We start from the raw sequence: 25,705 nt of genomic DNA, 5'->3' as shown, positions 1-25,705 counted from the left end.
GCCAACCCCCAGATCAATGAAAATATCAGAATTTCTGGGGCTGGGACCTAGGCATCTGTAGTTTTTAAAAATCTCTAGGCAATTCTGATGTGCAGCTGAGTTTGAGAACCACTTGGCAGAGGAGGACCAGAGACAAACAGCAGTGCTTTCCTTCCCGCAAGTGTTGAGGAAATATTAATGAGCACACTGACATTTGCCTCATCTCCATCACCAGGGACGTTCTACAATAATTTATACAACAAGTAATTTAATTAACATGATGGAAAGCAAAGCACACCCTCAACACCTAGGTCACTAATAAACTGACTATACACAGCTCGCGATGAGACAGCTGATGCTGACATTTTGAAAGAGACAGAATTAACCACATGATGAAGGTTTAATAAAACCCTAATTGAGTGAAGGTTCTGTAACCCGATAGGTGCGATGCATACAAATGAGGTGGGGGAAGATGGAGATCTTATTATTGAGGAAAACTGTACAAGCGGAGAATACAGAAAATTTGCTTATAACCTCTCTGTTCATTTCATCAGATAGATATTTTTAGGATGGTGGCAATAATCCACCAACCGCTTCACCCAAGGATTTAGTTTTAAGGCAATTGTATTACCTTTCAGGCACTGCACTGTTTAGTAAAAAACTAGTTTTGCATTTGAATAAGTGATTTCTTTAAAGTGTTAATTTAGGAACTGTTGCCACCTTGTGAATGAGCAATACAGCTAGAAAAAAAATTAGCATTCAAGATCCATTTAGAAATATATGTCTTGGACTTTCTGAACACTAACTAGAGTTCTCCCACTTTTCCTTCCTTTAATATATTCTCCTTTGCTTAATGGACTTATTAGATTCCTGAATACTTATGTGTAGTGGTTAAGAGAGGACTGTGGAATCAGATAGCCCTGATGCAGTATCATTCCCGCCACTGGCTGGCTTTATGACCTTGCAGTATCATCTTTGAGCTACAGTTTCCTCAGCTGTAAAATGGGCATAATGAAAGAATGTGACTCACAGAGTCAATGTGAGAAGTAAGGCGTTATTTGTGGAATTCTTAGCATGGAACCTGGCACACAGTAAGTACCACATGCATGTTAACCCTGCTGTTATAGGGACAAAGATCCCATTTATGGAACCACACACCTCTCTCTCCATTTTTTTTTTTTTTTTTTTTTTTTTTTTTTTTTTTTGCCTTTTGGCTGCCTTCAGGCCATTTCACTGTTAATTAGCACTTCTATTTTATCATGAGTGACAAAAATAAGGAAAGAAAATCAAGGCAGTCGGTTTGGTACTAATTACCACCTAGTTAAAAAATAAAAAGGCTGAGGCCATTAGTGAAAATGAGATTTGAGGTTGTCTGTAGAATTCACTTATTTGTCTTCAGCAGTCATTGCCTATGAAAGCTTCATTGAGCATCAGGGAGCTGGGTGTCTTCCCTCAGGGCCTTCCTCAATTTAATCACTTATCAAGTTATGTCACAATTATCCATGTATGTGCCCCCTGCCATGACAAAGAACATGTGCTCTGTCTTATTCATCTTTGTACCCCCATCTTGACATAAAGCAGATGCTCAATAAATATTTTTGAACTGTTAAAGGGTTGTATAGTTGCTTGATAATCAATCAGAATAAACTGATGAAGTTTCAAGAAATGTTTAGAATAGTTATAGGGCACCTAGAAATACAGGTCAAGGTCTAGCAATCCCAATATATCAACCATAGTATGGTTTCATGAAGATAGTCCATGCATTGGAATGATGGGCTAGGTAAAAATAAGAGGTGAAAATATTCATGTGGATGAAATAGGCGAATGGGGTTAGGAGGTACAATCTTCCAGCTATGAAATAGATAACTCACAGGGATGTAAGGTATAGGGAATATAGTCAGTAATGTTGTAACAACTTTGTATAGTGACAGATGGTAACTGGCATTTTGGTGATCATTTCATAATGTATAAAAATACTGAATCAATCTGTTGTACACTGGAAACTAATATTATTTGTTAATTATAACAATAAAGAAAGTAGTCATAGAGTTTCAAATTGAACAGTAAAGACTAATAATAGTCTGTGGCTTTTGCTTAAAAAGAGCAAGGAGGCCAAATGTCATCTTCTAACTCATTTTACAAAATATTTGGAGGACCTTGGAAGGCCAGCACCACTTGAGAATAAAAGGCAAGGAAAGATAGTAAATATGAGGTCCTGTTAGGTAAAGGGCTTTAAGGACAATGCGCATAACTTGGATGTGTTCTTTTTGCTTCGTTTTTGTTGTCTTCCCCATTGAGAACACATGCATTTGGAAAAGCAAAGCTTTTGAAGTCAGACAGTTCTAGGTTCAAATTCAAGCTTCGTAATTGTTAGCTTTGGGACCATGATTTCTTTGAGTTTCAGTTTCTTCATCGGTTTCGTGAAGATGATAATGCCCACCCTTTCCTGCTGTAGAGGAGACTGAACGCCAGAATAAACATGACACTTTAGCATTGCAACTCTCATAGAGCAGTGACACAGTAGAGTCACTTCACATTTCTCATGTCTGCTATTTTATTTTTCAATTAATCACATTTCCGTAATTCTCATAGAAATACATACTAATTATGGACAATTTAGAAAATACAGGAAGACATAATGAAATCATTAAAACCACCTTTCTATCCCCTAGTAAAGCCACCAGGGGATGGTTGGGTAGATGAGTCTGGAGTTGAGGAGAGACATCTGGCTTGGCTGGAGAGACAAATTGGGAGTCCTCAGCAGGTGCATGGGAATCAAAGCTAGGGGAGTTCATGAATTAACCCAGGGAGAATATGTGGAGTGAGAAGAAAAGAAAGCTTAGGATATAGTCCTAAGATGAGCCATGCAAATGAAAAAAATATGTACAAGCCCCAGACTTCTTAAAAGTCTGGCCTCAGTGCAGCTAGATGATGAGAGTGTAGCATCACAATGGAAGGAAACAGATTAACTCCAAACAAAATACTTTCCCCCTCCTGTGTCTTCCTTTAAGTCCCTTTCCCTTTTTTCAGTGGAAACTCCCTTTCCTCAAGAGTTTGCCATAACTAGAGCCACAGGTCATGGGGAGCTTGAGCTCTGCACGTCTGGGGGGGTTGCCACCCTGGAGGAAGAAATGTTCTTAATTACATAAAGGCACTAGCTGGCTGTGACCCTGTCAGAAACCCATTGTTCTTTTACTTTCTCTCCACATTCAAAGCCATTATGGATCAAGTGTGATGTTTTTATGTATATTGACCAAAACATATTCATTTTTTAATAGAATAATGCTTTATTATTTTGTTTGCTAAAACAAAGGTATAAAATGCGATGATGGAGAGGAATAAGCAGATTTTTATGACCCTAAAATGAATTAATAATAGTCAGGTTATTAGAATATAAAAGAGGCACATATGTTTAGCATAATGCAGTTTGTGAAATGACATACCACTTAACACCATCAATGTCCAATTTTTATAATTTCAAAAATGCAAGATTAAGATAAGAAGTTTATGTCTTTTCCCTTGACTTATTTTCTTTTACAGTAACCAAAACTTATTTATCCTAGAGTGCTTCCTTAGTCAATATACATCCCTGTCAAGACTTGTATTTGGTGATTTCCTTGATGAGCAGCTCCAGGGAACCCCACCAATATTGATTCTATGTTATGCTCCAGGGGATGTTATTCCTATAGAATGCAGTAAATATTTATGAGAAATTAAAGTCTCTGTCCTCATTTAAAAGAATATATGTCTGGAGAAAACAGGAAAGATTTTCCAGTGTCTGCTTTAACTATGGTTGATATGAACTCATTTATTTTTCAAACCATAATTAGTGAGCATACTCTTTCTTCACATCATCAGTTTATTGGATCTTTCTAATAGGGGCACAATATTATACATAATTCTTAGAAAATGGAAATGTTCCTAAGGAAATATTTTATTGTTTTCTTCTTGCCATAGAATGTTGACAATTAACACTTCTTTAACTTGCCATATATATTAATTCACCAGAGCAATTTCAGTCTTCTTCAAACTTTCAGTCAATTGTTGACCATCAGAGTTCATGATAACTGAGCATTCCTTTTCTTACCATCATCATAAGCCATTTTATGAAAATTAGGGTTTGCGTGGAAAGGTTTTGGATGGGGGTAGAGATAGTAAGACATGATCCATTGTAAACTTTACTTTGCCAGACCAAAGATTCCCTGGCATGATGACCAAAAGTGTTAAAATATAACAGATAAACTATGCAGTATTTTTGCAGTAGGCTTCTTTTTCGATGATTCCTTCCTTAGTGATCCTTGAAGATTTATTCTGTAGCTTCTTTGAAGAAGCCTAGGCCTTCCTCAACTTCCTATCTAGCCAGATCTCAGCACAGAGATTAGTGGACCCACCACTTTGTTGAAGTTTTCAGGCCTGGAGGGGACAGGTATCTAGTTTTTAGTGTCTGACTATTTCAAATGAAATAGAAATTACTTTGGCTTATCTCTTTTTTCCATTATCTTCTCTTCTCTCCGTTCATGCCTATGGTTCATAATTGGCTGTATAAATTAAATACTTCGTAATGAACCTAATTCTTATCTTCTATAAATGCAGGCTTATTAACATTAAAGATTACTGGAGTAGTCTGTCATGTCAAATCATTGTACTGATTTAAAAACATACTAATTACCATAGGAATTGGGATTCTAACGTAAGTGCTATGAGACAGGGTCACAGAATCTGGAGAAGAGTTTCAGAGCAAATTAGAGTTTGAGGTCAGAGAATACAGAAGGTGAGCTTGGAGCAACTTGTGGTGTCAGAAAGTAAGGAAGCAATGGAAGGAAGGAGGGAAAAGAGGAAGGAAGGGAGAAGGGAAGGGAGGGAGAGAAGGAGGGATGGAGCGTTGGAGGGAGGGACACAGGAGGGAGGGAGGACACAACGTGAGAGAGACGCAGGCGCCAGCTGAAAGCGCTCCCAACAGGCAAAGCTAGAGCAACAAGATAGTGTTGGATTGTAGCCCAAAGGATAAGATAAATATCCATGACTCTTTTCTGATACATGCAATTGAAGAATGGATAAATAAATATAAGGGAGAGCAGAGACACATCTCCTATGCATAAGGATTCTCAGAGTTATGTAGACACTTGCCCTCGAGGCGTTGGAGCATCAACTCTCCCTTCCTCAAGCATAACCTTCACATAGTGTCTTCCTTCCAAAGAAGGCTGCGCGGAAAGTGGAGGAAAACAGACTGTCCAGTGGAGATGCCTGACGAGTACCACCTCAGACAAGGCGTCAATGTCAACATCAACAGTGATAATCATTTTGGGAGATCATTTCTTACGTTCATACCCTTGATTTGATATGCTCAATATGGCACTTTCTGATTTTCCTCCCCAAAACTTACAATCTTGTCTAATTATGAGAAAAACATCATAGAAGCTCTAGTTGGGAGACATTTTACAAACCACCTGACCACTACTCCTTCAAACTGTCAAGGTCATCACAGACAAGACAATTCTGAGAAATGTCACAGCTCAGAGGCACCTAAGGAGACAAGGCACCTAAATGCAATGTGGTGTCCTGTAGCAGAGAAAGAACTTTAGATAAAAACTAAGGAAATCAGAATAATGTATGGACTTCAGTTAATAATAATGTATCAATATTGGTTCACTAATTGTGATAAACACATCATCCTAATGTAAGGTGATAATAGGGAAAATAGGAACAGGGCATATGGGAGGTCTATTCTATCCTCACAACTTCTCAGTAAATCTAAGGCAATTCTAAAATGAAAAGATACTGGGGAGTATGGTGCAGTGGTTAATGAATCGGACTAGGAACCATGAGGTTGTGGGTTCGATCCCTGGCCTTGCTCAGTGGGTTAAGGATCTGGCGTTGCTGTGGCTGTGGTGTAGGCCGGTGACTACAGCTCCTCTTGGACCCCTAGCCTGGGAACCTCCATATGCCGCAGGTGCAGCCCTAGAAAAGACAAAATAAATAAATAAATAAATAATAAAATTAAAAGCTGATTTAAAAACAAATTTAAGGGAGTTCCCGTTACGGTGCAGCAGAAACAAATCCAACTAGAAACCATAAGTTTGCAGGTTCAATCCCTGGCCTTGCTCAGTGGGTTAAGGATCTGGTGTCACCATGAGCTGTGGTGTAGGTCACAGATGCCGCTCAGATCTGATGTGGCTGTGGCTGTGGTGTAGGCCTGCAGCTGTAGCTCCGATTCGACCCCTAGCCTGGGAACCTCCATATACCTTGGGTGTGGCCCTAAAAAGAAAAAAAAAATTAAGCATTATGGATTGCAGATGGAATTGATGCAATAAAAGTAAAGGCCTCTAAAGAGGGAAACCTAGGGCCCCAGGAGTGAGTGGGATGCATTCCTGATAGGCGAGGGTGGCAGGTGCGTGGCCAAGGAAGAATATTGTTCTGTGGAAGATGAGACTAAAGAAATGCTCACATAATTATGCTTTAGGAGTATTCTGTTGCGTATCAGAAAAATCTCTCCAAATATACAAAAAAGGGGAAAAAAGAGTAAGGGCCCTAAAGGAGCTTGAATGAAAGCCAGATTATCAAATTCACTATAAATTAAAGAAAAAGAAATCTTCTTTAAAGATGGAGAATTATTAGATTATTTCTTATTTTGAAAAAGTTCAGGAGTTCCCATTGTGGCTTAGTGGCACTGACCCCAACCAGTTTCCATTAGGACACGGGTTCACCCCTTAGCCCCATTCAGTGAGTTGTGGTGTACGTCACAGACACGGACGGCTCAGATCCCACGTTGCTATGGCTGTGGTGTAGGCTGGCAGCTGCAGCTCCGATTTGACCCATAAGCCTGGGATTTTCCATATGCCATGGGTGAAGCCCTAAAAAAAAAAGAAAAAGAAAAAGTCCAGAAGAATGAGTGTCATGGAGAATGGTGAGTAGGAGCTGGTTTCACCATGTTGACAGTTGAGCTGCCCATGGGAACGTATGTAGAGCAGAAGGCAACATAGAAGGATGTGCTGGGAGGGAGGAGAGGCTGTGTCCTCTTTCACTGTCTTTTCCCTCTGTGATCTGGAGGAAACTAGGTTAAAGGATAGAAGTTTTAGGAAAAGGAGATTTAAAGAGAGAGTTCACCAATAAACAATTGGTGAGGTGCAGGCCACCAATGGCGCCACAGGGCAGAGCCTGTCTCACTCCAGCTGTTCGTCTTCCACCCACCTCTGCACAGATCCAGTGGGTCACTGAGCCACAGAGTTTAATTCCAAGAGACATCAGTAGGATTGTCCTAAATGAGGGTTATGTGCACAGTAAGACTGGGAAACACTGCGATTTACTGCCCATCTCCCCCTCAGCCCATGCAATGTCAAAATATCCATCTGCATGTTAAAGTCTCTAAGAGAAGGGGAGAGGGAAATGAGGAAATGTTGGGGTACACAATTTCAGTTATGCAAGTTGAGTTTTAGAAGTCCAGCGTACAGTGTGGGGATGATAATTAACAATACTTTATTGGATACTTGAAATTTGTTGAGAGACTAGATCTTAAATCTTCTCAACACACACACATGCACATACATACACTGGTAACTATGTAGAGGTGATAGATATGTTATTTAGCTTGATTTTGGTGCTTTTCACAATGTATGCATACATCAAGTTGTACACATTAAATATACAGTTTTATATATCAAAAATAACTCAATAACATCATTTAAAATATGAAGTCTCTAAGAAATGGTACAGTGGAATTCCTGTCGTGGTGCAGTGGTTAACGAATCCAACTAGGAACCATGAGGTTGGGGTTCGATCCCTGACCTTGTTCAGTGGGTTAAGGATCCGGCATTGCCGTGAGCTGTGGTGTAGGTCGCAGACGTGGCTTGGATCCTGCGTTGCTGTGACTCTGGTGTAGGCTGGCGGCTACAGCTCCAATTAGACCCCTAGCCTGGTAACCTCCATATGCCTTGAGAAGTGGCCCTAGAAAAGGCAAAAAGACAACAAAAAAAAAAAAAGAAAGAAAAGAAATGGTACAGTAATTAAAACCATTTAACTTTATTAACCTACCATTTCTCAAGCTTATTTGGCCCTGGATTACCCTTCCCTTTCTTCAGTATTCTTTTTTACCTCCTGTTGAATAAAGTTAGGTAAATTCCAGGTTTCTCTTTAAAAGCTATTATTGTTCTGTGATTTTAAAAATAGGCAAAGCTGTAAGCTGTTGTTTGAGCTGTAACATGAATATGGAAAAATTCTACCTACTAGAATCAGACAGGCAGAACTCCGTGCTGGGTTTTTACTAGCTGTGTAAAGCTAGCTGACCAGTTCTTACTCTGAGTCTCATTGTCCTCAGTTGTGAAATGAAATAAATGGAAGAAGAATATCCACTTTGCAATGTTGTTTCTAAAAATTAGAGGTATTCATCAAGCATCTAATATATGCTTGACATGTACGTGCTGCTGCGTAAGAGGGGTTACTGTCATGACTGGTTTGCAGCAACTGATGAACTAAATGACTCTTCCCTAGTATCATATACAGGAGACTTTATATTCTATAAAGTTGAAATTAAAGGGACATGTTCATACAGTAGTAATTTTAAAAGACTGAATTAAGAAAGATAATTGGGTTCTGTCCTAATACCTTGCTTTAGTTGTACCTTAAGAACAATTAAAATATAGTTTGCATGCAGCATATAAGTAGTAACTATGATGTCATTTATTATTTAAATTTATAACGTGATGTTGACTGGGATTGTTTTTTCTGTTTTATTGGAATTTTAATTAAAGCCATAAACCTGAGGAAATAGGCCAGATGTGTCTCCACAGTCTAAAGAGAAGAGCTGGACACATCTGAACCAGACCTACTCAAAGATATCAGACTTGGTCAAACCTGTCTCCTACTTCCAACCATCATCAGCCTAAGAGAAATGGTCATCAAGGAAATACAGCTATTGCCTAGGGAATTAGCAAGGCATTTCCAACCTCCAAGCCAAGTTGTGGGTCTGAGAGACATGTTCACCAAGAGTGGGGTGCCCAGCAGGAGCGACATTTGGCATCTCACTTCTGGCCCTGTGCTTACTGAGCTGCAGGTACTCCTGGACCCACTGGGTGCATGTATGTGGAGTGAAGGGCAGCAAGAGGTTGATGTGGGTTTTACCATAGACCACGGGCATCTGTGAACATAAAGATTGGTGACTGATTTCTGTCTGAAATACACTGAGGGTAGGAGGACAGCTGGGGAAACCCGTTAACCCACTGATATGGGGCAGGGAGAGAGCTAGACCTTTGCCATTTGTCGTGGAAGGATGCAAGAGCTCCTTCAGGACCAAGCGAATATGGCAGTTGTTCATGGTCACGAGGTTTGAGCTGTCTTGATGGGACTTTGCTCAAATTGCTGACTGCTGAACTGAGTAACTGCTGCCTTTAAAGGGTGGGGGGTGGATTGCTTGGGGCTGGAGCTGAAGCTAGAAAGAGGTTTCTAAGGTCAGCTGAAGAGTTTACTGTCTGTGTCAAGAAATGAGAATGTCTTGAGGTGTGGAATTGAGGGAAGGTGGAGGGCTCCAAAGACCCCTGAGAGATGATGTGACAAATCAGTTTGTATGCCTGCCAGATGGGAGGGTGGAACAGCCAGCTAGCACTAGCCAAGAGAGAACAGTGGATTTGGGCTTTGCCTGCCTTCCTCTACTCCCTCTCCCTTGCCCTAATTTGAAAGAGCCGGCAGATTAGGTGGGGAAAGGGCAAAAGTCATAATATCAACTCTTCTGCATGGCAGGGTCTGAGCCAAGGCTGAGCCCTGAGCTGATAGCAGGTACAAGGGAGAAGTTATGAACTGGCCGTAGGCTTCAAATTTTGATATTAGATGGGATCAAACCTTTTAGTATCTGAAAGTCAGTTATGTACCAAGTAAGACTGTTTTTTTGTTTTGTTTTTTTTTTTTTTTTTTTTTTTTTTTAAGTAGCTGGAGTTTGAAGGAAAGCTTTGAGCTCTACATATGCTACCGTCAAGGGACAGGCAGAGGCAACAGTGCGAATGTGAAAGTGGTTTGTGACTTTACCCCATTGCTCAAACCCATTTTTAAAAACCAGTAACTGTCATTTTTAAATAGAATTTTCCTATAGAAAAGGCTTATTAACAGAGAGGCTATTGAAATTTTCCCCCGTCCTTCTCAGATATACAGGCCAAGGAGATAAAAATTGAAGATTTTTTGCTTCCTTGGCATAGAGCCTACAAGGAATTCTTCTGGAAAACTAGCTTTGCAGATTCCACTCGATAGCACTGTGGCATGAGTTGTTGGGTTGTGAAGACAGATTTCAGGGAAAGAGCCATGACATTTTTTTGTAATAGATATAATATTTTGAAGAGGAAGAGAAAAGGACTTAAGTTTTCCCCATATACCTGGCAACCTGGCACTATGCTAGGCCCTTTATCTCACTTAATCTTTTCTACAACCATATGAAGTACCTGTTCACACATTCATTATGCTAATGAGGAAATGGTGCTTCAGGAAGGTGTGGAATTTTCCCAAACTTATACAATTTATAAATGTGTTTGATTCCAAAGCCGTGCTGCTTCTACTACATTGTATTGCCAAACCTTTTGAATGAGAATATGAGCCTTACCATACTGCACTTCAAGAGAAACAGATTAGTATCTGATATTAGAGCCACAGCAGGTTCATTATCAAGCAATGTGATAAGAGAGGTGGGTGTTCCATGAAGGAAAGAGGAGGAATAGGAGCAGTATGATCTTGGGCTGATACTGGAGGAAAACTAGCAGTGTCTACAGAGAGATGTTTCTCCACTAGATCAGAGCTGAGCTTGATGAGGTGGGAAAGTGGAAAGGTGCAGGCAAGACTGCTGTCAAAGGAGCAGTCAGAACTGAAAGGACACGTGGAGCAGAGGTTGCCATTGGAAGGGGTGCAGCTCCGGGAGTGAGCCCCTCTCAGAAGGATGTGGCTGGAGCAACAGGGCCCCCGTGCCAGTTGGAGACGGCGGTTTCTCTGCACCTGTCAGAGGTGATCCCACCTCTCCCACCCACATCGACCTGCGGATGCCTACTAGAGATCAAGGAAGGCGGTTCAGGAAGCTCTCCGAAGCTCTCAGGGGCCTCAGCGCTTGGACAAGCTTTCAAGGCTGCTGCCATTCCCAGATGGGTCCTTTGTGAAACCCGCCCAGTCTGGGAGGTCACCTGAGGTCACCGTGTGGAAAGCCTGAAGGAGTAGATTTTTCCCACCTAAAATTTAAAGAGCGTTTATGCTTACACTGTCCCTGTCCCACTTGGACAAGTATTTACAAATAAACTGATTGGTTTTGTTTTGGTTTGCTTTCTTCAGCACCAAAGGAAAGTCCCCTCTGCAACTGGATATAAACAGGATGTCCTGCCCACCTTTCATTCCTATTCCTGGAGAATCGACAATTTTGAGCTCCATTTAAAGATCCACTTGAGCAGGGTGGGCTAAAGCCAGTCTCAGAAATTCCCTGAGAGAGACATCAAGGAAAGCCTCTCTGCTGGCTCATCCCCCTCCGCATGATTGACTCTCCTTAACCATCTGCCTTTTCCTCGCCCCTCTGACTCTGATGGAGAAGCTCACCACCAGACAGAGGCTGGTTCTTCTTCTGACTGTCCCTTGATCCCCCTCCAAGTCCTGCACTGAGGAACGTCTCAGGGAAGGAAAACCAGACGTGGTGTCATATAAGAAACCCAGCACTGGAGTTCCTGTCATGGCTCGGTGGTTAACAAAGCTGACTAGCATCCAGGAGGGTTCAAACCCTGGCCTCACTCAGTGGGTTAAGGATCTGTCGTTGCTGTGAGCTATGGTGTAGGTTACAGACGTAGTTCGCATCCCACATCACTGTGGCTGTGATGTAGGCTGGTGGCTGCAGTGCCAACTGGACCTCTAGCCTGGGAACCTCCATATTCCTTGGGTGTGGCCCTAAAAAAAAAGGCACACACACACACACACGCGCACACACACACACACACACACACACACACACAAAAGAAACCCAGCTCCCACTGTGGCCTCTGACCAGGGCCCACTTCTCTGGTTGCCACTTGTCAGTCATGGTTGCTTTGTTCTTCTGTTTGTGTGTGGGTTTTTTTTTTTTTTTTTTTTTTTGCCATTTCTTGGGCCGCTCCCATGGCATATGGAAGTTCCCAGGCTAGGGGTCTAATTGGAGCTGTAGCTGCCAACCTACGCCAGAGCCACAGCAATGCGGGATCCGAGCCACGTCTGCAACCTACACCACAGCTCACAGCAACGCCGGATCCTTAACCCACTGAGCGAGGGGAGGGATCGAACCCGCAACCTCATGGTTCCTAGTCGGATTCGTTAACCACTGCGCCACGACAGGAACTCCTGTGTGTGTTTTTTTAAAGTTATAATGAAGTACAGTTGATTTGCAAAGCTGTGATAATTTCTGCTGTACAAAAAGTGATTCAGTTATACATGTACACACATTCATTCTCTTTCAGGGTCTTTTCCATAGATTATCACAGAATGTTGGGCAGAGTTCTCTGTGCTACACAGCAAGTCCCTTTAGGCCAATCATTCCATACCTCTCAGTGCACATATGCCAATCCCAAACCCCCAGTCCATTCCTCCCTCCCACCTGTCCCCTCTGAGACAAAGCCTTATGGTTTCTATTCTGCAAATAAGTTCATTTATCTTTTTTTAAGGTTCCACATATAAGTGATATCATATGATGTTTGTCTTTCACTGTCTAACTTCACTTAGTATGATGGTTTCTAGGTGTATCCATGTTGCTGCAAATAGCAGTATTTCATTCTTTTCTATGGCTGAGTAATATTCCATGGTATATGTGTATCACATCTTCTTTATTTATTCCTCTGTCAGTGGACACATCTTGGCTATTGCAGGTAGTGCTGCAGTGAACATCGGGGTGCATGTATCTGTTTGAATTATGGCTTTCAAACAGATACCCAGGAGTGGATTTGCTGGACCATATGGGGAAAATGGTATGGAGGTTCCTCAAAAAACTAAAAATGGAACTACCCTATGTTCTCTCTTATTTGATCGTTGAAGGCAGAGATCTGTGTTGTCATGGAAAGAGCACAGGCTTGAAGTTACAAACCGGGGTTCAAATCTTGCTTTGCATAATCTTGGACAAGAGACACACTTCCTTTTCCTCATCTGCAAAATGCATAGTCCCTGCATTGCTTGTTTTGCATGTGAGCCATTTTAATAATTAGCTAAGACAATGCCTGGAGAGTGCTCAGTCATCGTCTTGATACGTAATAGACACTCAATAAATAGTCCCTTCCTTTCTCCAGCCTCTTAAATCAGTATTGACGGAGCTGCCCACTGCCTCTAAGACCTGCAGTTGGGGCATCCTGGGTATCCAGTCACGCCAGGGTACCCATAGATCAGAGCACCTTCATTCCCTCATCTCCCTTCATGCTTTCCTGGTCAGGGCGCTGAGCTCCTTTCTGCTGAGCTAATAGCAGGACAGAGATGGTGACAGGAGGTGTGTTCTTCGCACGTCGTCTTGGGGCCTGTTTTCATTCTTCCTGACATCAGAGCAAACCGACTTTTCTGACTGTATTACTTGTGATACTTAGGTTATGGTTGCCACAGAGCAGGCTGTGGTTGGTGGGCTTCTTGACACAATGTTCTGTTGAGAAAATCCTTGAGTAGAAATGAAATATTTGCACTGTTAATGAGTTTGAGACCCTCGGAGTCCACAAGTAAAGATCGTTAAAGGGCGGATAGATCCTGGCGTGCCCATTGTGGCTTAGTGGGCTAAGAACCTGACATAGTGTCCGTGAAGATGCTGATTCAATCCCTGGCCTTGCTCAATGGGTTAAAGATCTGGTATTGCAGCAAGCTGCTGCATTGCTCACAGATGTGGCTCAGATCTGATGTTGCCATGGCTGTGGAGTAGGTCTCAGCTGCAGCTCCAGTTCAACCCCCAGCCTGAGACCTTCCATAATACCACAGGTGCAGCCTTAAGAAGAAAAAAAAAGTGTGGATGGATCCCCTCTGCTGCTGAATGATGCTACGGCATCTTCTTCAAAACACACTTAGGTTCTCTACCTAAAGGAACATTTTCTGTGGGATTTTGTTTGGTTATGATGTTATATTATGATCAAGTAATATAATCATGTAAGATGATCACGTAATTTATCAACTTACAGGTTTCTATGATATAAACAAAATAACGTGTAGGTGGATGCTGTTTTGAAATTCTAATTGATGCATTCTTCTTTCATTACTTTTACTTAGAGCCCATTAGACAGGCAATAAGTAAACGGCTCGTAAAGGCCATTTACATATAAAAGTAAGGCTGAGGCTTTTTGCTTTGCAAGGACAGAAAAACATCTGTCATGAAAAATGGGTCAAATTTTCAGCTTTGGGTTTCAAATTGGTACATGAAGTTCAAAGCCCAAACAGCAAATTTAAGAGCTAAAGTCTTCTGGTTTATAAAAGATGTAGTTTTATATATTTTTTTTTCACAAAGAAAAGTCTGGAGAATTAGAGATTTTCTGCCGAGACTTTTGAGAGCCGGAGCTGGCATCTTCCTCCTAAGAACTTTGCCCCTGGGCTGAGAAGCGCGAGATCTGGATCTCAGTCTTGGCAAAACAACAACAACAAAACAACCATAAATCACGCCTGCCAGCTTCATTGATGACAGGAATAGCCTGACCCCTAGACCAGGTGAGGCGTGAAGACCGAGGCTGCCACTGGGATCTCTCGTTCAGCTACTCAGCAAACGTTCCTAAGGTGATCAACTATGTGTGCCAAGACTGTCCTTGGGAGACAGCAGGGACCAAAGATCCCTATCCTTGGGGGCTTTTTGAACTAAAATGAATTCAGTAACGTGGCACTAAAAATAGATTTTGTCACATCCAAGTTTGTGTACTGATATGATTGGATGTTTAGAGCCATGGCAAAGTGGTGTAAAATTCTAAAGCCTACTGAGCTTTTGAGCAGGTTCTGTTTTTCTAATTTTATGTGCGAAAAGACTCTTAGGGTTTTCCAAGTATGGACCTACATCAGCAGCAACAACCTGGCCATCACCTGGGAGCTTGTTAGAAACGCAAGCGCTTGGCCTTCCCGCCCCTACCCAGATCTCAGGAACCAGGAACTCTGAGATGGGTGATCAGTTAGCTAGTCCTCCAGCTGATTCTACACATGCTCAAGCCTGAGAGTTACTGCCCCCATGAATGAGGTTGATTAATTTATCCCGTAAGCATTTATTCTTTTTTGTCCTGGATTGGCACTGGGGATGTGAAGGCAAACGAGACGGGTTCCCAACACTCGGGCGGTCATTCCCAGACCTGGACACAGACCATCACAACGTCTGCACTTCCGCGGTAACAAAGGCCACGCATGCTCAGGTCTGGGGCGGGCCCCGGGGAGTTAGGATCCAGTTCTTCCCCACACGCCTCCCTGCAGGAGAGGGAAGGACGAGGCTGCCCCTTCCTGAGTCTCCAGAGGGGCAGGGCCTGAGACGTCTCCTCCATCCTGTGCAGAGTTGCCCTGGCTCTAGAGCAAGCTTCCCGCAACAGGCTGTGCTTCAGAAACACGGGGAGAGTTTACAAACATAAGCTCTCGGTCTCGTAGATTCAATGTCAGTGGAAATCCACATTTTTTAACAAGCTCCCTAGGCGATTCTTATGCACAGCGAAGTTTGTTCTACAGATTAAGAATTAATCAGCCTGTGAACTCTCCTGTCTCATTTTGATGGGCGCTGCTCATTGAACTATGAGGGCGTAGAGGAAATTCTTGGTTCCAGTTGTTCAGAATCATCCCTCTTCTACAACTAATCTTCTGTGAGGCAAATTTGGAGGTGGGGGGAGGCTGGTGGGGGGTTGTTTACCTGAGAGCAGTTGTTCATAGCACAGGAACGTTACCGTGTATTGTAGCTAAATTATCACCACGATGATTGCAATACTCAAGTAGCAAATGTTTATTGAATATTCACAGTTGACAATTACCCTCTCCTGACATGCTTTGGCCCATGGGAATGACTAGGCGTGACCTTTGCTATGGCTGAGCAGAAGCTTTAAGTGCCATCGCATGGTATAGCTCCATCTGGCCCCTAGTAATGGGTCTTGGATAATGGCTTCTCCTTCAGCCTAGATTCCAGGCTGAGAAATAGGTGGTACCAAGCCCAGCAAAGCCCAGCTGACCTGCAAACCGCATATAATGTGAACAAGGAATAAATATTTGTTGTTGTAAATTATTGTGATTTTGAGCTTATATATCTTGGAGCACAGTCTAAGGAAAGCTGAAAGCTGACTAAAACACCTACTCTGTTCGTGGCATTACGCTGAGGGGTAAAGATGAATAACCTAGGCTCCTCTCTAAAAACTCTTGCTGTTCTTAAAGGAGGATGAGGCAATATCCTACTCCGTTTTACCCGAACCTACTCCATCCCAGTCTACGTATTCATCATTCCCTAGCTTGTTCACAGAAAGGATTTGTTCTTGCTTTTATACAGAAACTGTACATAATGGATACAAGATGGTACGTTAGAAGCAGATGAAAAGGAAAAGGGAAGAGCAGAGGTCAGGAATGTGACGTAAACAATGCATCGTCTGTGCTTCTGGGGTGGACACGAATTTGATTCTCATCATCTAGAAGCCAATTCATAAAAGAGACTGGATGAGTTTCACAATTCACAGAGCCCGTAAGATTAAACGGCAAGCAGTTGCTCCAGAGAGGCATGGCTATGTCTAATCATAAGACAACATGGAAATTACTCTGTAGTCCAGTGGGATTTGAGTCATTCAGATTCGCTCTTGGTATAATAAATTGCCATTTTCTTTTTCCAATATATTATATATACTCGTCTTGATTCTGTTTTAATTTCAAAGAGAAGAGTGAGGAGAAAAGAGATGCGTTTTTTTTCCTAGCTAAAAGAGGGAGGAAAAGACGCTGTGAGATATCTGTAAAGCATTCTTTTTTGAGTGTAGTGTTTCAGTAATATGACACCGAACTGTCAATATTAGTTTACCTGGTTTTTTGTTTTCCTGTGAGTTATGCTAAGGGAAAGTTTGTCTTAATTTATTTTGATTTTCTGGCTCAGTTCCTAGAATAAAGAAGTTCAATAAATGTTGAATGGAATGAGTGAGCATTGGGTTTATTGATTTTCACTGTTGTATGGTATTCCACTGTATATATTATTATATATTTATCTTACTATAAATGGATATTCGGGTTGTTAACAGTTTGGCGAAATTACAAACTATGCTGCTGTGAACACACACATATGTATATATTCTCTTATACATACACACATGTATCTCCAGAGAATAAACCTAACATGGAATAACTGGGTTATATGGTATATGTATCTTCCAACTTACTGGATAACAACACTGTGTTTTCCAAAGTGGTAGTTCCAGTTTACCTCCCTACCAGAAGTAGATGACAGTATCTGGAGTTCCCATCATGGTGCAGTGGAAACAAATCTGACTAGGAACCATGAAGTTGCAGGTTCGATCCCTAGCCTCACTCAGTGGGTTAAGGATCCGGTGTTGCCGTGAGCTGAGGTGTAGTTCACAGACACGGCTCGGATCTGGCGTCGCTGTGGCTGTGACATAGGCCAGTAGCTGTAGGTCCAATTGGACCTTTCCTAGCCTGGAAACCTCCATATGCCCCAGGTGCAGCCCTAAAACAAACAAACAAACAAACAAAAGTATCTGATGTTCCACATCCACATAACACCAACACATTACATCAAGTACTTTCAGATGTTTGATATTTACTAGTTTTAATGAGTATATTTTGGTGTCTCCTTATGGTAGGACTTTGCATTTCCCTGATTACTAATGAAATGAGTTCACTCTCATGTAAATGGCTGTTGAGTTTCCTTTCCTGTGAAGAGTCCATTCAAAAAATTTACATATTGAAAAATTGCATTGTCTGTCTTTTTAATATAGGAGTTCTTTATATATTCTGAATACTAATCCTTCATCTATCATGTGTGCTGCAAATATCTTCTACTCTGTGGTTTATCTTTTCACTCTTTTTATTGTATCTCAATCAAGAAATGTTATATTGTCAAATTGAGCACGCTTTTATTGCAAGTGATTTTCGGTATCTCAAAAATCCCTTCTTATCTCAAAGACATGAAAATATTTCTTATATTCCCTTCTAAAATGCTTTATAATTTTGCTTGTCACATTTAGGTATTGAATCCACTAAGAATTATTATTTTTAGGGTTTGAGGGGGTGGATCTGGTAGATTTCAAAATTGTCTGGTTCAGTGATGCATCCTAGGGGATTTTCGTAATATAGCTGTCAGAGCATATTCAAGTAGTTCGTGTATTGGACTTCCCGTGTGGCTCACAACAAGTAGTTTATGTTCAGCAGTGAGGCTGGAGGTTGGTGACTAAGCTCTCATCTTCAGAGTCATTGGCAGGACAAAGGAGCCTGCCACCTCCATCATTGCTCTCAGGCGCTATAGACCAGAGGCAGCGCCTCAGTGGGTGCATAGACAGGCAAGGCTGACCCCCTTCCCCAAACCCAGACCAAGCCCAAAGATGAGCAGTGTACCATAGGTGGTCCAGTACTGAACTATGGCCCTCCAAAGACGTCCACATCCTAATTTCCAGAACCTGTGTCTATGTTACTTCATACAGCAAAAGTGACTCTGCAGATGTAATTTAAGGATATTGAGCTGTAGAGACCCTGAATTATATGACCGGGCCTCATATAATCACAAAGGTACCTGAAAGGGAGGGAGAAGAAAAAGAGGAGAAAAGATGCTTCACTACTGGCTTTAAAGATGGAGGAAAAGACCGCAGGTCCAGTCATATAGGCAGTCTCCGAAAACTGGAAAAAGCAGGGAAACAGATTCTCTGCTAGTTTCCAGAAGCAATGTAGCCCTGTGTACCCATTTTAGACCGCTGACCTCTAGAACTACAAGATAATAAATGGGTATTGTTTTAAGCTACTAAATTTGTGATCATTCATAATAGCAGCTGCAGGAAACGATACAGGAGCCCTACACCTGTCCTGTGTCACACATGAGCGTCACCCAGCATCATCATACTAGAACCATTTTGGCAGCTCAATCTTGCAAGAACTCTCAAAGGAAATAACCATACTGGTCAGCGGGAGCCATCCAGTCACAGCCTCCCGTCTCCTGGAACTGGACCGTTCCCAGTCCAGAACAATCTTATAGGGCATGTTGGGAAGTGCCCTCAAGGGGGAGAAACAGGGACCGGCATCCACTCAGGTCCCCATCTGGGCTGGCGTGCCCTGCTTTGACATCTCTCTTGGTACCTGCTTGTCTCAGGGACTTGGCAGGTTCTTAGAAAATTTCAAGGAAGTACCCCAAAGTGTAGGGACCTCTAAGGAGCCCCACTTGCCCAGGTTCTAAGGGTGGTACCGCCTGCAGTAAATGATCACGGCTATTCTCAGTAGGAATGCACATTTTAAGCTCAAGAATTAATACGTTAGAGAGAGATCAACCTAGTTGCTGAGTAGAGAATTACACTAGGTGCCCCAAGGGTGGAAGCAGAGAAATCACGTAAAAACACTGTTGCCTTCCTCCAGGGGAAATGTATGATGGTTAGTTAGGATGGGGAAGGCCGAGATAGAAGGCGGGGTAGGGGGTGGGGGATGACAAAATAGAGCCCTTTTGTTTGTATTGATTCAGCACTTAAGCCATTTATTCTACTTTGTACTATGTCATCAGGGAGGTAGCATGATATAAGCAAAACAAGGATGATTCATATCAACTTAATTTTGAATCTTCACTCCACCTCTTTATAATTTGTGACTTTGGGCAGGTGACCTGTGTATCTGTAAATGTCTTCTGATTATAATGAGTCCCTAAGACCTCTGTGTGCGTTAAAGGAGATCTATGAGCAAGTCCGTAGGTCTGGGAGTGACACACAGTAGGAGTTTCCTAAAGGACACTACCCTCAGTTCCATATTTATGTTTGTACCTCTACTATATAGCAGAGTATCTGGCAAAGAGATGACTCAGTTATTTGCAGAATTGAATTATTAAATGATGTCATATTTGTTTGGGAAGCAAATGTTCCTGCAGAATAGTGGTTCTTAACCCTTTTCCAGGCCAGAGATCTTTTTGAATTTCTGATGAAAATTGCACATAGTCAATATGTGCAGATTCTAAGTGTAATTTCAGAGGTTTCATTTACCCTTACTATAGAGGCACGGGAAAAGGTCTGAAACATATATGTCGTTGTCTTAAAAGTATGCCCTTGGAACAAGACCTCAGTTTGGGACCATGCATTTAGCTGTCTTCTTGGTATTATTCCAATACACGTTAAGAATTTAACCCTGTTCACCTTTAAATCCCAAAAGTCTTTTTAGAAAATAGAGAGGAGGAAATGCCAGATCTGTCCAAATTAATGTCTATAGAATTGGCTGGAAAGAAATAACCCTCTGAGATTAGAGTCTGCAGGGTCATTGGCCTGACCTGACCCCTACAGCTCTGATGCTGACTTGGGATCAGGCCAGGCCCCATCCAGGATTCCCTCATAATCAGTGGTGATGGGTGATTTCAAACTGATTTTCCAAAGCTACGTGTTGAGACAGTTGAAGAGTTTACTGATAGCCTGATGACCTTAGAAGAATAAACTGAAGTACTGAATTTTAGAAGGAATGGTGATTTTTGGAGGGTTTATTGCAAGAGGATTTTCAGTGAGACAGAAAGCCAAGGTCCAGCCCTGAAATGGATAAGGGCTTCATCTTCTTAGAGAATCCCAAATGAGTTGGGGCATTAGGGCAAATCTGATTACTTCTATTTATGGAATTTGAAAATGTATTTGGATTACTCTTGATTTGCCATAAACAGTTTTTCAAAAAATGATGACTTCCTTAACTGCGGGGACGTGGACACATGAGATCAAGACCTTCATATGGGATCATGTGAAATTAATTTACAGTCAATCTACAATTTCATCACCTGCCTGAGTCAGACCTCAAGGGGCTGTGCTGGCCAAGGACTCTCTTCCCTACCTTTTCATCTCCCTTTTCTTCCAATGTGTTTCAGCTCTCAGTAATCCCAAAGGAACCTAAACCACTGTAATCCCCAGCCTCTTCAGAGAGTTTGTGGATATGACTAAAACCTAATTCATTTGGGCAGAAAGCTAGAAATTGCTTCAGGATTGAAGTGCAGTTTGGTGCAGACGTGAATTTTCTTAAGATCAATGAGCTCTTCTTTTTCCTTCTTCCTTCAGAATATCTTTCAATGCCCAGAAATTCATATAAGGATTTGACAACCTGCACATCATGGTATTGGAGAAGTTAAATGATAGGAAGACCTAACAGATCATCTGGTCCTTGGCTGTGCCAGAAGAGCGTGATTCCTTGTAACATGCTGTCTGGAGACCTTGTCTAGCTACAAGCCTCTAACCATCCTGCTAAGTGATTCTAATCGAACGATGCTAGAACATCTCCCTTGACATTGAGTGTGTACTTCCTCCCCCTAATTTTAACCATATGTTTTTAAGGACCCCTTTTTGGACGCCTTAATTTACCAACTTTTCTTCAGATTCTGAATTCTATAAGGACCAGCTGCAAATAACGAAATGAGAATTTTTTTAAGAGCTTAAATAATGCGTTTTGGAACCATAACAAATTTTATCTGGGTTTGAATACGCACTCTGTTCTAGCATTTTTGTTTACTGTCTAGATTTTACCAGGGTTTCACTGCAACCAATCTCAGGATGATGGGAATGCTAATGTGAATGTTTAAAACTTTGAAATTTTAGGATACTTTTAGACGTAAGACAAATAAATATGCCCATTTTGGAAAATTTTTAAATAAACAAAATGACTATAAAGAATTTAGCCATGTGAACTCTGAGATCTCATTCTGCAAAACCTATTTCTTGGATGTGTTCTACCATAATCTTTTTTTGTCCTTGTATTAGCCTCATCAGAATTAAATTCTCAAAAATTGTGGGTTAAAAGTCAGAGAAAGTGTGGAAAACATTTCGAAGTCCTATGTTGCTTTTCTAGTAGAATTTCAAATTATGGCCTAAGAAAGCAGGGGTGCTTGTCTGTGATGGGGCTGGAGGAGGCTGGGTGAGTGGAAGAGGTGGGTTGTGATCTGCATTTCAAAATTTGTTCTCTGGCCCAGCACTCACACCTCCCCCTTCCATTTACGATGGGATGTGTGGATTTTTCTTAGCCACAAGAATTTCTAGATTCTTGAGAGTAATGAAGATATTGCAAAAAGAATATCTTTGTGGCTGAAACGTAAGGAGAGATTAGAAGAAAGGAAACATCCAAAAGGAATTTGTGAACTCAGATTTAAAAAATCTCAACTGTGTATTTTGCGGTTCTGCCCACTGTATTTTAAGACCAGAGAAAAAGAGCTGATCAACTTTATGTTCAGTAATTGACTTCACTGAGAATTTTCTTGCTTTTTGTAAAATGTATAGAAAGGGAACAGTAGAGAATTGTGTTGGAAAGAAAATTTAAAGCTAAATAATTATTGTCACAGTGTTATTTTAAAGAGAACCTTTATTTAAATAGCTTCTTAGTTTTCATTCTATATTTTTAATCCTCTGTTACCAAACTTCCGTATTCTGGCTAAATGTTTCTTTCTTAAGTTCCGTCCTTTCACCAATATAAAAATTATTCCATAAATTCTTTTTTTGGTATGTGTATCTTTTTTTAATTGAAGTACAGTTGGTTTACAGTGTTGTGTTAGTTTCAAGTGTGCAGCAAAGTGATATCGTTACACATGCATATGTATCTATTTTTTTCTCAGTCTTTTCCCTTAGAGGCTATTACAAAATATTGAGAATAGTTACTTGTGCTATACAGTAGGTCCTTGTTGATTATCTATTTTAGATATAGTAGAGTGTGTATGTTAATCCCAAACTCCTAATTTTTCCCTCCACTCCCATTCCCCTCAGCTAACCGTAAGTTTTGTTTTCTGTCTATGGGAAAGAGACTCATAGACATATTCCATAAATTCGAAGATTTTTTTCAGTATGCTTGCTTATATGTTAAATACCTCAGTAGACACTATCCTGGGTTTTCTAGTGGAATGAAGCTTCTAATAGGCTGATTGATAGCCCAAAAGACAATGAGGGTGTCGTGAAAAGAATCTGTGATATGATATAAGACCTTTTTCACTTTCTTGTTGGGTACTTGACCTTGAGTCTCTTTTTAACCTCTAATAGCCTTTACTCCCGCCACATGATGGAAATGATAGCATTCTGCAGATTTGGGGAAAATTAGCAAATAGGAAGGAAATCAGCCAACTCTGTGTCTGTTTAGACCAGTTTCCCCACTGTTTGGATCTGTACACATCACTGAGAGAAGGGAGGAGCCCTGTTCCCAACCTCCCCAATAGGTCACATTTTCCACCTTTTGGTCCCCCAGGAGCAGTCCATCACTGTGATGTTGCAAAGCACAGGAAATGTACAATTCTCTTTCTCATTTGAAAAGAGAGCAGCCTGGTTTGTCTAGTCACAGTATTTCATTTTTGCATTTCTCCTAACTATGTAACCACAGTTACCGGAGCCACATTTGGATCAGGTTGGCGTTCATAAGCCTGTCAGTCATGGATTTCCAAAAGCCAGTGGTCACCTGTCAGCTCTCTTAAGTTTACCTGCCTCCTTAGGGGAAGGGTCCCCAGCACCACTTCTCTTCCAAATCTCAGCTCTTTTCTATATCTCTTGTCAAATAAAAGTGTGAACAAAATGGCAAGATACTTGAGACTCCTGAAGCCTGGCCCTTCGACCAGAGCTTAATATGTTGTGGGGACTCTGCCCTGAGGGCCTGACTACTAATGAGGCAAGGCTTCCACCACCTGACCCCAACCCCACCCCACTCTCTGCCCCACTAGTCAGGGGTTCAGTCAGTGCTCTTGCAAATAGTTTGTGTGACTTGCGTGAAATGTATTTGGGTCAGAAGAGAAAGGAGAATTGCTAAGCTTATCTCTTGCTAGTTAAGGTTCTTTCTCGTCTAATGTATCTACTCTGGGTCATGAGAATCCTTAGGTTAGTATTTCCAGTATGTCTTGAAATACTTATGATCTTATTATAATTTGATGGTGAGAAGATGTAGCTGCTCTTGATATTGGAAGCAAATGGTAATGTGAAAATTTTCACCTCTTTTCTGCTGTGTGTTATTGTGGCTTTCTGAGGTTTTCTCAAACACTCATATCAATGATATTTCTGTTTTATGCAACTTCTACTCTCTAGGGCAAATGTGTCGTCATGGAAATAGAGAATTTACTTTTGTTGCAGAACTGCTGTTGTTTTATCTAGCTTCTTAAGTCAACAGAAAGCTTCCATTGTTTGCATTGCCGTCTCTGAGACCCCAAGGGCTGAGCAAATAGTGCACATGCTAAAATGTGGACATCAAGCTTGTGCTTCGAAACTGACTGAATCCAAAATGGCACAGAGATGAGTGGGATGATGGATATTAACCATGTCTTCTGTTTTCTATATTCTGATGCCTTTCACATCTGGGGCCTTGTTGACCCTGGAGGGCTGGCCTTCCAGGATGAGACAATTACTAGGGACAGTAAACAACTGGCTTTCAAGTATGCTTTTCAAGTGCAAACCAACCAACCCAGAGCCCACAGTCCAACCATCTCCTTTACTGGGAATCTCACTCTCTGGAACCTTATCCCACTGCCCTACTCACCCCAGGTCAGGTACCAGACAAGAAGGGAAGCCTCTATGCCCCATAGCCTATTAAAATTACTCACACTAGGCAATCTTGAGCCTGTTATCCTGACTACTTGTTCCTTCCATGGAAACCACAATAAAGCCTCTTGCCCTCCTCCTCCCTCTCTTCCGTCTCTTGATTGACCCTGGTACTTCCCCATGTGGCCTCCCATGGCCTGGCATACCCTCCTCTCTTGAGAACTGTGAGCAACAAACTATCTTTTCGCTGGCAATCATATTCTGATCTCTTAGCCGCAATACAAATTTTATATTAATGCACTATATTTTAAAACATCCGCAGATTATTCATGTACGGGGTGGAAACATCATGTCATTATACCTCCAAGATGCTACTAGATGATGCTGTAGCATCAGTCTTTAGATGCAGTAAAACAGAATATTTTTTGAATTTCTTTGTGACTTGAAGAAAGTAGGCCCTCAAGAAAATATTTGATAGGGTGAATTGATTTGTTTTCAAGAGTCCTGGGAAGTTTGGTGAACTACATGCAGCTTGTTTATCCTCTTCTGCCAGTTCTGGGCCTCTATCATTATTCACCTGCTGCTCTGCACTGCTGGATTACTGGTATTAAGTAGCGGATAGTTCAATCTGCATTTTTATTTTGATTTTATTTGTGCAACAGATAAAAGCCATTCCTGACTGTGAAGTTTAAAAGTTTTATAAGGAAGAAATGGATTAGGTAAGCTGAGATCATTACCATGAAACCTTTCTAATTAAAGTTTATAAGGAAAAAATGTGAGATAACTATAACCTATTTTTTTCTCCTCTCCTACACAAACACTCATAATATAGAATAATGATAGGCTTCGGGATAAGAAAACTGGAACATGTTAGGGGCCTGAATTTTTTTCTTTTTGTTTCAGAACTTAAAAATTAATAGAGTCCAAGTTTAAAACAATTTTTAAAAAATCAGCTATACCTAGTAGAGTTAATACTTCATTATAAACTGAAAGAAAATTGCCAAACTCCCATGATCATAGTTCAGAATTTATGATACCTAAGCCACAGATAGGACACCCCCTAGCCCTCTTTTCACCCCCATGTCCTTATGGCTCCCACTGCCCATTGCCCCACCAGAAGGTAGAGGAGAGGCAGTCTGCTTTGCTGT

At 41.4% G+C, this 25,705-nt stretch overlaps 2 protein-coding genes across 9 annotated transcripts in view; one reads left to right on the top strand and one right to left on the bottom strand.

The window, feature by feature from the left end:
- Positions 1-15,422, bottom strand: part of LOC146398535 (uncharacterized) — a 73,266-nt gene extending 57,844 nt beyond the window's left edge. The window contains exons 1-2 of the mRNA XM_084982500.1: positions 15,237-15,422; positions 8,998-9,109 (exon numbers count right to left, since the gene is read on the bottom strand). Of these exons, the coding sequence (XP_084838626.1) occupies positions 8,998-9,109; positions 15,237-15,422 (298 nt within the window). The remainder of the gene's footprint in view (positions 1-8,997; positions 9,110-15,236) is intronic.
- Positions 1-25,705, top strand: part of SPART (spartin) — a 388,960-nt gene that overhangs the window by 158,260 nt on the left and 204,995 nt on the right. The gene's annotated exons all lie outside the window — the stretch shown is intronic.

The sequence above is a fragment of the Sus scrofa genome, chromosome 11 (assembly GCF_054392235.1).
Source record: "Sus scrofa isolate SSC_HxYL_T2T_F1_AM1 chromosome 11, Sscrofa_HxYL_maternal_Yorkshire_Landrace_v2.0, whole genome shotgun sequence".
NCBI classification, from domain to species: Eukaryota; Metazoa; Chordata; class Mammalia; order Artiodactyla; family Suidae; genus Sus; species Sus scrofa.
Note: the sequence above shows the minus strand (reverse complement) of the source record. Positions and strands in the feature narration are given on the sequence as shown.